The following is a 12,284-nucleotide window of genomic DNA, read 5'->3' on the forward strand; positions in this document are numbered from 1 at the left end:
CACTATTCTTTCCCCCATTAAATGGTCTTAGTGCTTTGGTAAAAAAATTAACTGGCCATACACGTATGACCTTTTCTGGACTCTCAGTTCCATCCCATTGGTTTATGTATCTATCCTTATGCCATTGCGATTTTTATTTTTGTAGCTTTGTAGTAAGTTTAGAAACACAGAAATGTGGGGCGCCTGGGTGGCACAGTGGTTGAGCGTCTGCCTTTGGCTCAGGGCGTGATTCCGGCGTTATGGGATGGAGCCCCACATCAGGCTCCTCCGCTATGAGCCTGCTTCTTCCTCTCCCACTCCCCCTGCTTGTGTTCCCTCTCTCGCTGGCTGTCTCTATCTCTGTCAAATAAATAAATAAAACCTTAAAAGAAAAAAAAAAAAGAAACACAGAAATGTGAGTCTTCTAACTGTATTCTCCTTCTCAGTACTGTTTTGGATGTTTGAGATCCCTTGCAGTTGCAAAAGAATTTGAAAATGGCTTCTCTGTGCAAAAAAGAATGTTGGAATTTTAATAGGTAGTATGTTTATGTTATATACTTTCACTATGTGTATGTTGGTATGCTTGATGGTTTCCCACAGGTCTTTCTGTAGCTGGGTTGCAGAGGTGCAAGAGCACCTGTCTCTGGGGATCGCAAAGACTAAGCTTACCCACTCCCTGCTGACAGAATCAAAAGGCAGAGATATAAGTAGTGGTGAAACAAGAAAGGAATTTATTTCAGTGAGTCCAACACCAGGAAGACAGTGGACTAGCATCTCAAAAACTGTCTCCAAAATGCTGAAAATACTTCCAGGTTTTTATAAGGAAAATGTGCAGCAAAGAAGAGTGGGTATGTGCAGGTAGGCGGTGAAGGTCAAATTGATCCCTGGGAGTCATTCACTGATGGAGGTGTCTTGCTGGCTCAGGATAGTCCTTAGTGCATGAGAGGGTAGTTTCTGTTCCCTTCTGGGTATGCTTTGCCCTCCCGGTCTTTTGACCAAGCCAAGAGACAAGCTGGAAAGAAGAATCCAACTAGAAAGTTTGAGGTCAAAGTTGAGGTTTGACTTCTGTAGTTTTCTTTTTTTTCCTTCTTGCTCCAGACTGATAATTTTAATTGACCTATCTTCCATTTAATCTGATTCTTCCTTCTGTTTTATTTCAGTTATTGTACCTTTTGGCCCAAGAATTTGTTTGGTTCCTTTCTATAATTCTTAACCTCTTTACTGATAGTTTATTTATTGAGACATTGCTCTCTGTTTCCTTTAGCTCTTTGTATTTAGGACGATTGATGTCTGTGTTTCATCAGAGACTGTTTTGTAATTTTCATTTCCCCCCGTTAGTGTACCATACTTTCATATTTCTTTGAGTGCTTTGTAATTTCTTGTAGAAAATTGAGCATTTTTAATATTGTAATTTGGAGAATGTGGGAACCGAATGTTTCCCCCCGTCCTCAGGGTTGCTTACTGTGGGTTTGTAGTTGGGTGTTTGTTTAGTGACTTTTTGAAACTATTTTTGTAAAGTCTGTGTTCTTTGTCTTGGCTAGTCTCTGAAGTCACTGTCCCTTAGCTTGTGGTCACCTAGTGTTTCTTGTTTTTGGTTTTTCAAATAATATTTTGGTAAACTTTAAAAAATTAATGCAAAAATCCATGATGGACAAAATATAAAAGTTTATCATCAAGATCAGTATGTTATCTTGTCTAAAGATGACAAATCTTTTCACACATGGGTCAAACCAGGAATCAACTCTTAGTGCTCACAGCACAGCTGAGACAGGTTGCAGCCTTTAATAAGACTTGACTTAAAGGTTCATGAATGTCGTTACAGAAAGTAATTTCAGTACAATAGCAGTTTTGTTTCTCTTGTCCATGGGTACTGCTGCTCTGAGAGCTCTTCAAATAAGAGCCACTTTTACCTTCATCATGTTCAGCTAGTGTTTTGTTACCCATTAGGTCTGTGTTAGGGCATTTCTTCAATGATTAGGCACAGCATAATTTATAACTATCTTAGTCTTCATTTTCTGTTTTCTTTGACTCTTAAGATCAGTCCGAGGTGGAAGTAGAGGGTCTTCTCAGGTTTTGTTTTGGTTTTGGTTTTTTTGAGCATATGTCTTGCCCTCGAGATATGTGTGGTTTTTAAGCCTGCTCTTATAAGGGAGTTCTTTGCAATGTCATAATTTCCCAAATTGTGTCTTAGCCTTTCTTTCCATGCTTTGGGTGTGCTGTTGTTTACTCAGTTATAAACCTTTGTCCCATGGAGGAGGAGGTTCTTGCACCTTAGACTGTTTTTGGAGGAATGCCCTTAGCATAGCAACTTTTCCTTCCATGTTAGGTAAAACAAAGGCAGGTACCTCTTGTCATTCCTTAGGTAGCCCCCAGACAGGTTTATACAGACCAAACATAATCCTGTGAGACTAAGTTCTACAGGGCTCACTCCAGAATCAGAGACCTGGGTCCCACACTGGCTTTTTGGGACCTCCACTGTGCCTGGGAGAGATGGGGGTCAAGGGCATTTTTACTTAAAAATGCTATAAAGCTTTCCTACCATTTTAAAGTTTCTGTTTTCTGGATTTAGTGTGCTTGATTGCGGTAAGCCTTTGACTGTTAACAGAGCTCTGACAAAGCTGATTCTGACAGATTTTGCTTGATTTTTGCTGTTACTGTGAAGGGGTAGGCTCTTGGAGTTCCCTCTTTCACCATTTTGTGTTAATGGCCTAAACATGTGTTCTCTTCGTTTTTAATTCTCAAATTGTCCCTGATTTGGCCAGTGGGAACTGATTCAAGCTGGTTTCTATGCCCTTTTGATATTTCATAATCATTATTTGGATATTTCCTTGCTTTTTGCTAAGATAAAATATTCTAGGCTTATTTTGTCATCTTTCCCCAGCCCTGGGAATCAGCTATTTCGCAAAGCCCTGGTTTTGTTTAGTGGATATCTGTTTTTAGAAGCCAGGATCCTAGGGGCACCTTGTTAAGTGGTTAAGCGTCTGCCTTTGGCTCGGGTCATGATCCCAGGATCCTGGGATCGAGCCTCTCATAGGGCTTCCTGCTCAGCGGGAGCCTCCTTCTCTCTCCCCCTCTGCCTGACGCTCCCCGGGCTTGTGTGTGCGCGTGCACATGCGCTGTCAAATAAAATCTTTTTTAAAAAAGCCAAGATTCTGTGTTAAGTATGCTCATTTACTGGAGTCACTATGCTCAGACCCTCTCAGTGCAAAGTTGGAAGAGGTATCTATACCTAAACAAATATTACCTTTGTGTGGTATATGTGAATGTAAATATTATTAGTATATGATTGTGAATTAATCATACTGATAGAGTATAACACCACAAAATTCACTCTAGTTTTCACCCTTTCTGTTACTAGTTACTGTATTCTTTGACAGTGTGAAACTTAGCTTTAATTAATCTAAATACTTATTTGATTATTTCCCCTGTATATAACCAATCTTCTGTTGTAGCCACTGCCACCATCCACGTGTGGACACCCACCTCCCCCTGCTTAGTATCTTGATTCTTCTCACTGATCCTCCCTCCCCCCATGGATACCTTCCTCACTCTTGGGCTCAGTGCCCCATTCCTGGCTGTCCCCCTGCATGGATACCCTTCCTCACCCTGCTTTGATACTGATATCCTGTCCTGGGCCACTCCCAGGTGTTGATACCCTTTTGTCCCTACTCTGACTCTTAACAGTCTGGAACCCTCTTGTGTTTCCTCATATAAATGGCTTTAGTCCTGAATCAGGAAGAGAAGACCCACTTTTAATATGAAATCTATTAATACATTAAACTAAGCTTATATGAAAGGAGTATTTCACAGGCTTATTTTCAAGAGAGCTAAGGTTGAATTTGAATAGTCCGTCTTCTGGTTCTTAGTAATGAAGGATTGTGAACAGTTTGGCTAAATGAAAAACAACCTTTTTAAAGGATTGTATGTAGATAGTAGTTGTCTTTTTAGAACTTCAGTAGTTTTCAAGTTGAAAGGTAAGTAGTAGTTACCTAAATTTTAGTGAAGAGAAGAAACAGTCTGATGTTAACTTGCCAAAGTCGTCCAGCCTCGTAACTGGTTGAGTTGATTTGAATCCAGGACCATTGGACCCTGAAGCCTGTTCTTTTCATAAAAATCTGCCTTAATTAGTTAAAATGCCTTACCTGTTGGTTGATGTTGCATGTTTTTGACAGGCTTTGTGATTTTTAAAGTTTTTGGTATCTGAAATGTAAACCATTATAAAGCTGGTGTTTGATGTTCATTCTGATGAAATCAGTTTGACTTTTTCATTGTTAACATTTGGCACAAACTTGGTGGGTTCAGAAGTAAAAACATTTTAGGAAATAGGAAGTATCTTTATGTACTTTTTGCCAAAGTGCATTTTTCAGTCTGAAGAACTCTTATTTTGGATTTTTAGTTAATCAGTGATTTTTAAGTCAGGCGCATGCAGTTAAAAACATACAGTATTTCAATAAGGGTTTTTTCAGAACCAGTTTTCCCCTTAGGAATTTTCTTATAGTTGATGTTTTAGACTTCAGGCATTTATTCATGAACAGGTTGTAAATAGGTTGAGATTAAAAATTAGGATTTTCATGCCGTCAGCATTTACGAATCTTTTTTGTTTATGCCCGTATTATATGGGATCATCAGACCTTATAACGGAATCTGGTGGAAGATTACTAATAACCTGGGATTACTGTTAATAAGACTGCTAATTTGCACCCCCCCAGTCTCCTGTAAGTACCAGTTGATAAAACATTTTTGATTAGTATATTTCTAACATTCTTGTTTGTATTAGTCTGTTAAACATTTCATCAGAGGAAATTTAAAGATGAAATTGATTTTATTCAGTGTTTCATGAGTGGGGCAGCATCCTATCTGTCAAGTAGAAAGGAGCTCCAAGGAGCTGTACAAAATGGAGGCTTTTATAGGCAGAGGGGGCCAGGGACAAGGAAAAAGTGGGTTACTTCATCTTTCATTAGGAAATGGTGGAGGGGGTCTACAGGTGATTGATTACTTCGCTACTGCTGACCAGGAAATTCCAGAATGACCAGTTAAGATTTTGTTTCTGGCAGGGTTTTTTTTTTTTTTTCTTTTAACATTTTATTTATTTATTTGAGAGAGACAGAGCATGGGTGTGAGGGGAGAGGGAGAGGGAGAAGCTGCAAACTCCCTGGTGAGCAGGGAGCCTGACAACGCAGGGCTGGATCCCAGGATTCTGGGATCATGACCTGGGCTGAAGGCAGATGCTTAACCATCTGAGCCACCCAGGTGCTCCTTTTTCTGAGAGGGTCTTAAAGTGTAATCAGGTTAGGTATTAAGTCTTGGTTTATTTATGGGGGGGCTTAGGAGAGTTCACTCAATTTTGGGCCTTTTATTTTTTTTTAACATTTGCTAGGGAAGCCATAACAAAATACTGCAAACTGAGTGGGTTAAATAAATTCATTTTGTCGTAGTTTTGGAAGCTCATATTCCAAGATCAAGACGTCAGCATGGTTCGTTTCCTCTGAGACCTTTCTCCTTGGCTTGCAGATGGCCGCCCTCTTGCTGCCTCTTCACATGGTCTCTTTGCTGTACAGCCTAGGTGTCTCAGTGTGTCCCAATTTCCTCCTCTTTTTTTTTTTTTAAGATTTTATTTATTTATTTGACAAAGACAGCTAGAGAGGGAACACCACAAGCAAGGGGAGTGTGAGAGGGAGAAAGCAGGCTTCCCGTCGAGCACAGAGCCTAATGCGGGGCTCCATCCCAGGACACTGGGATCATGACCTGAGCCAAAGGCAGACGCTTAATGGCTGAGCCACCCAGGCGCCCTCCCCATTTCCTCTTCTTAACAAGGACACAGGATTGGAATGGGGCCCACCCTAACAACCTCATTTAAGTCAATCATCTCTAAAGCCTTTATCTCCAAATACGGTTGTATTTAGAGGTGGGAGAGGTGCAACTTAGAGGTATGAATTTGTGGGGGGGGGCACAGTTCCACTCCTAATATTACACAGGGAAAGGAAGATAGAATGAATTTGGATGGCACTAAGTGTAGTTAAAAGAAAATGATAGGGTGGTGCTTTTGAAAGTTTAATTTGGCTTTATACAGGTAAGGGGGTAAAATTTCTTTCTTCTATCCTTCTAGGTTCCCTGGCTTGGGGCCCTGTAAATTAGACTGACAAATGAAAGATTAACGAGAGAAAACATAGAGAAATTTATTAGAGTGTGCTTCTACCTCAGAGTAACTCAGGGGTGGTTAGAATTTGCCAAATTCTAAGGACACTTAGAATTTTCCATTTAAAGACACTTAATGGAAAAACAGATGACTTTTTGGAAAGATAGGTAAATGGGCCCTTAGAATTGATGGGAGAAATGATAATTTGTGGCAGTGTCTGGGTGTGGTGCTGTGTGTGTGTGTGGAGGAGTTGCTGACTGTGTGTGTGTGTGTGTGTGTGTGTGTAGGGAGGAGTTGCTTCAGGGGAGGGGACTGATAAGTTCTTTTTGGAGGCTCTGCTTTTAGATAGATAAGGAATTGTAGGAATTAAAATATTTTCAGCTCAAAACTATTCTTATGTTAAAGTAGCATATTTTGGGGTGCCCTGTCATGATTCCTTCACACACTTGTGTAAATGTCTTAATATTAGCTAATAGTTAAAGCTATTCATATTTTATCTTTTGAAAACTAAATTTAAATGAGAATTCTAAAGACATTGCAAAAAATGAATAGGTAATATTAGTGGTTTGCCTCCTAGGGATTGTTTTTAGTATATAGGTTATCACTTGACTATTGTTTAAAATGATAAGGTTTATTTATTTTAGATTCTTTGCAATTTCTTGTGATTTTTTTTTCTTGGTACAGACTATGAAAGGGGTTTTTCATTCCCACTTAGTTATTGAAACTGTAATTTTAAGAGTTTCCAACAAAAACTTGTTGGGAAAGTAACACCCTATTACATACATCCCAAAGCAGCTTAGTATGTAGCTTCATGTCAGAATAGATAATGAAAATCCTTTATTCATCCAGAAACACTTTAGTTTTCATTTTAATTTCTGAAGACTTCAAAATGTAGAATAAGATGGTAGAAGAATTAGAACTTAGAGTGCCTGAATTTTTATGTTGTTTATTTTGATTAGGTACACTCTTATATTTGTTTCATAAATGTATTACTGGAATTGGTTGTGTCAGGTTACTCAGATTTTATCAAGGTTTTTCCACTTTCCACTCATGGCGCACATGAACTTATACCATTTAAACATTTTCATTACCATGGTGAGTTAATCATTTGTATCCATTTCCTGTATCTGGTCATTCTTAACCTTTCGTTGAATAGATCTCTACAGTTTGGGATAGTAAAAATAGAATATTTCTATAATATTAGAGAATTTTTCTTAAAAATTATTTTAGCAAGTTGATATGACCATAAAGGATTTTTTCATAGAAACAGTATTTGAAAGAATTTGGAAAAGGGAAGGTTAACAGTGGTATTGATTATTTTGTTTTTTAAAATTTCACTTTTGGGGTTATGCAGTTGTAAATATAAAACATTTGTTATTAGTAAACTCAGGCATTGTGATGCACAGAAAATTAGATTCCTTCGTTGACTGATAGCCTTTAAGCTTTGTATTGAAATGAGTACAGTTGCCCAGTTGGCTTCTGCCTTATTTAAAAAAAAACAAACAAACTATGCTGTTTAGATTGGGCTGGCAACCTGAAACTTTATTGATGCCGTTGATAGAGGCTCCCAAAAAGTTAAATTTAGAGTGAAGAAAAGCATTAGTGCCTAAAATATTTGATACCCATTGTGATGATTGTAATTAAAAAACAAACAACAAGCCTTTTCATTATGGAAATTTTCAAACATACATATAACTAGAGAAAAGAGTATTTACATACCTCCTTGTACTATCATTTATAAATGCATGTGCAACCTTTTTCCAGTTATCCCCATTTAGCATTATCTGTTTTTTGAAACAGATTCCAGATATGTCAGTGTAATTGTAAAGACTTCAGTCTTTTATTTACCACCATCACACTAGCATTGTCACATCTAAAATGAGTAATAATTTCTTAATGTCATTTAATGTTCCGTTCATGTTTAAATTTTTGATTGTTTCATAATTTTCATTTTTTAAAGGTTGGTTGGTTTGAGTAAGGATCTACATAAGGCCCACATGTGTTTGATCTGCATATTGAAAGCTGTTTATTTGTTGGGGAAAAAAAAAACAATTATTTTCACCTGTCGAGTATCCTGTGATCTGGATTTGCTGGATAATTTCCCTCAGATTTCCTTTAATTTGTTTGTCTGTGTTGAACTTTGTGAAAGTTAGTAGTTAGATCAGATTTCAGCTTCCATCTGGGGTGGGGGCGAGAATACATTATAGATGGTGTAATGTGCATCCTAGTTTGTCACATCTAGAGACACTTGATGTCTATTTGTGATTAGACCATGGTGATTAAAAAAATAATTTATTGAGATAGTTTATTTGTAGTGAAATAGGCAAATATTAAGTGTACAATTTGATTTTTGACAGATGTGTACATTTGTATAACCGCAATCAAGATAAAACCCCATTACCTCAAGAATAACCTTCCCTTTGCAGTCATATCCCTACCCCACAGGACCCCGCCCATCCACTCCAGTGATCTAGTTTCTGTTATATTTTTGCCTGTTTTAGGATTTCATTATAATTGGAATCTTAGAGTAGTAAAATCATTGTCGCTCAGAAGAGATAGAGCATGAGAAAATTTTGGCAAGGAACTCCAGGTCTAATTTCCTTCCATTTTTATATGACAGGGACTTGCCATGAGGTGTTGAAGCCTTGTTTCACTGAGTTGGAGAGACTGGACCTAAATGGCGCAGCATGACTTTGCTCCAGCCTGGCTTAATTTTCCTACTCCACCATCATCAACAAAGGTACTCTTTCTTGCATTTCTTTCTTTGTGTCTGCTTCTCATTTGTTCTTGTACACAAATGTAGTTGAAACGTGAAGCCTTAATATTTTTGTGGAAAAAATTTTCTTGTATTACCATCTAAGTTATTTCATATGGAATCTGTTAGTTTTTATTATTTAAAAAGTCAGTTTTCCATCACCATACTGTACACCATTTACTTCAGTTGTCTTTTGTACTAACCAGAGTTCCATACATTTTAATGCAAACCCGTTAGATACATTGCGCTTTACCTTTATCTGTACTATTCTTTAGATAGTAACTTGCTTTACTTCCTGTTCTACAGGTAATACGTTAAAAGAAAAATCTGAGGTTTTTTTAAATTTATTTTTATTTTTTTAAAGATTTTATTTATTTATTTGACAGACAGCCAGTGAGAGAGGGAACACAAGCAGGGGGAGTGGGAGAGGAAGGAGCAGGGAGCCCGATGCGGGGCTCCATACCAGGACCCTGCGATCATGCCCTGGGCCAAAGGCAGATGCTTAACGACTGAGCCACCCAGCCGCCCCAAAATCTGAGGTTTTTGAGGTCTCTGCTTATACCCAGACGATTTCTTTTTCAGACAAATAAGACTTTGAATGGCACATCACTAAAATTTCAAGAGTGATGAAAACTTTGCAACATTGTTACGTTTCAGGCCTTGGTAATCTAAGAAATGTTCATTTTAGTCAAAAATCAAAACAGTAGTTTGTATTAGACTTGCTGGCATTGCAGTTGTCTTTCACTTAAAGACTTGCTGAGAGAGAGAGACCTTGAAATTGTTTAGAATCAATCTAACTGGCTTAATAGCTGTCTTTGACTTTTTTTCCATAGTGCAAAGGAATCAGGGGAGAGTCTTGATCATCTGTTTGCCTGTTAATCATGCTCTGCCATGCTAAGGCGTTCATCTAGGACCTTTGAGGGTACAGGCAGTTCTTACAAAACTGGTTTATTAAAAGCGACTCTTATGGGAACAAATTTTATAATTTGGAAAGTCGGTCCCCAGTAAGGACTTGTCAGATCATAATAAATTGGCCCAAATTTTGGCCCATAATTTTGTACAGATGGATTCTCTGAAAGGTTAATTGACTTGCCTGTTTTTCATAGAATTACTGTGAGCCTAGACTAGAATCTAGGATGCATTTCCTATTCTATACTCTTTACATAGGACTTGTTTTGGAATGCTGTCAAATGTTTAAATATCTCATTTCATAGCCTGTGCAGTGGGATTTGAACTTGTTAGAAAATGGAGACTTGTATTGATTAAGCACTGAGATCACTTCTTAGAGATTCTCTGATTGCCCCTTTTCCTCTTAGGTGTAGGTCTCTGCAATTTACTTCCACCTCCCCCCTTCCTTGTAACCCAGCGGCTCTAATCTAGCCCTCTAGCAGGTTTGTTTATTTTTTTTCAGGCCTACTTCTGAACCTGACTACATGAGTTTCCTGCTACCCACCTTTATTTTCTTTTTTCTATTTTGTTTACTTTCTCTGAAATAGGTATAAGACTTGTTTTCATTTTCAAGCGAATTGATAAAAAATTAGCACCTGGAAAGTTAGCTACAAAACATTAAAAAGATTGAGAATAATTTTTGTCTTCATTCAGATGTTAATCTGAGATTCATTAACTGTTGCTTTATGTGGTTAAATCCTTACTGCTTTCCAGAACCTGACAGTTGATCTGGATAGAGGTCTTCATGAATGAAGATTTCGAGAATTAGGATTGTCCCCTCTAAATCTCAATTATTCAAATCTATTTTAAATTACCTACAGAAAATGGTATTTATATTTGAACTCTTAACTAGCAGTCCTTGAACTTATTTCTTTAGACCTTACCCAGTGTGGTTTTGACAAATACAGACTTTTTAGTAATGACTTCTTACACCTTCCATTTTACCCTTTCATGTCTACAAATCACTATTCATGGGTTCTCATTTATAATTAACCTCTTGTTTTCTGCCAGAGCCCTTTTAATCTTAACCTGAATAAATGGAACAGACATTAATTTACTGTGGAGTTCTCTATTTCAGTGTAATGGAAGTCTTTATTTATTGTTTAAAGGGATGAGGATTTGAAATTAAAAGTAATATTCTCAAATTCTTAGAAGTGCACTTTAGTAGTTTTCTGAGGTGTGTAGAATTTTAGCCCCATCATGTGGTGAAATTTTAAACTGCATGTGGTTGATTATATGCGGCATAGGGCATTGACATTTGAGCTGTGTATTGGGACCCAATAAAAATTAAATTTTACATAATGTTTTTGTATACACATAGGTTTAACTATAATAATAGTCATACATCTGTGGTACACTAATATTTTCTCTTGTGGTCTTCTATTTTCTTTAATTCTATTAGAAAATGTAAATTGCTACTGATACTATCATCCTTTAATAGATCCTGAGTTTCATTTTGGGTAGTATTTTTATTTTATTTATTTTATTTTTTTTAAAGATTTTATTTATTTATTTGACAGATAGAGACAGCCAGCGAGAGAGGGAACACAAGCAGGGGGAGTGGGAGAGGAAGAAGCAGGCTCATAGCAGAGGAGCCTGATGTGGGGCTCGATCCCATAATGCCGGGATCACGCCCTGAGCCGAAGGCAAACGCTTAACCGCTGTGCCACCCAGGCGCCCCTGGGTAGTATTTTTATTATTGAAGCAATACTGAACTGAAATGGTTGTAGATACTGGAAAAGTTTAGATACTTCTTTGTATTAGATGTTCTCCTTCTGGCCATCTTACCTTAGGAAGGATGATAAATTGATCCCTGTAATCAGGTTGAGGTATCCTTTTATAGTATTGTTAGAAGAAGGAAGATTCCTGGGGCACCTGGCTGGCTTATTTGGAATAGCGTGTAACTCTTGGTCTCAGGTGGTGAACTCAAGCCCCACATTGGTGTGGAGCCTACTTAAAAGGAGGAGGGGGGAGGTGGTTGATTCCAAGGGTGTGATACTAAAAGAGCAAATACAGGGTACGATATAGAAAATATAGGAATTTTTATTCTTTTTAAGTACAAAATAATACAGAGCTGTTATGATGACATTCCACTACAGTAAATTCATATTCATTAATCTGTAGTTCTATGGCTAGAGTGTAGCATTGGTGCATTATGGATTCTTTCATGGCAACATCTAAACAATAGTGATTAATATTTTACCAAAACTTCTTTTAATGTTGCATTAACAGTGTTGGCTTGCATTGAAAATGTGTATTTAAAGTTCAGGTTAAGAGAAGATCAGAAAATTCAGTCAGACTGATAGTAGAGTTCATTGAAACTTCTTGTTTACTCGGTGGAGTTTTTGTTAACTAGTGACTCATACTGTGGGTATCCAAGAAAAAATTGCTAAATTATTTTTTAAAGGAATCTAGGAAAAGATTTTAAATATGTAAAGGGATAAAGATGGTAAAGGGATAGAGAGG

At 37.5% G+C, this 12,284-nt stretch overlaps 1 protein-coding gene across 2 annotated transcripts in view; it reads left to right on the plus strand.

Moving 5' to 3' along the window:
* The window catches only part of GPBP1 (GC-rich promoter binding protein 1), a 71,993-nt gene that overhangs the window by 20,852 nt on the left and 38,857 nt on the right, over positions 1-12,284 (plus strand). For both annotated transcript variants that reach the window (XM_011236084.3, XM_011236085.3), the window contains exon 3: positions 8,736-8,855. In XM_011236084.3, coding sequence (XP_011234386.1) covers positions 8,793-8,855 — 63 coding nt within the window. In that variant the 5' untranslated portion in view covers positions 8,736-8,792. The remainder of the gene's footprint in view (positions 1-8,735; positions 8,856-12,284) is intronic.

The sequence above is a fragment of the Ailuropoda melanoleuca genome, chromosome 3 (assembly GCF_002007445.2).
Source record: "Ailuropoda melanoleuca isolate Jingjing chromosome 3, ASM200744v2, whole genome shotgun sequence".
NCBI classification, from domain to species: domain Eukaryota; kingdom Metazoa; phylum Chordata; class Mammalia; order Carnivora; family Ursidae; genus Ailuropoda; species Ailuropoda melanoleuca.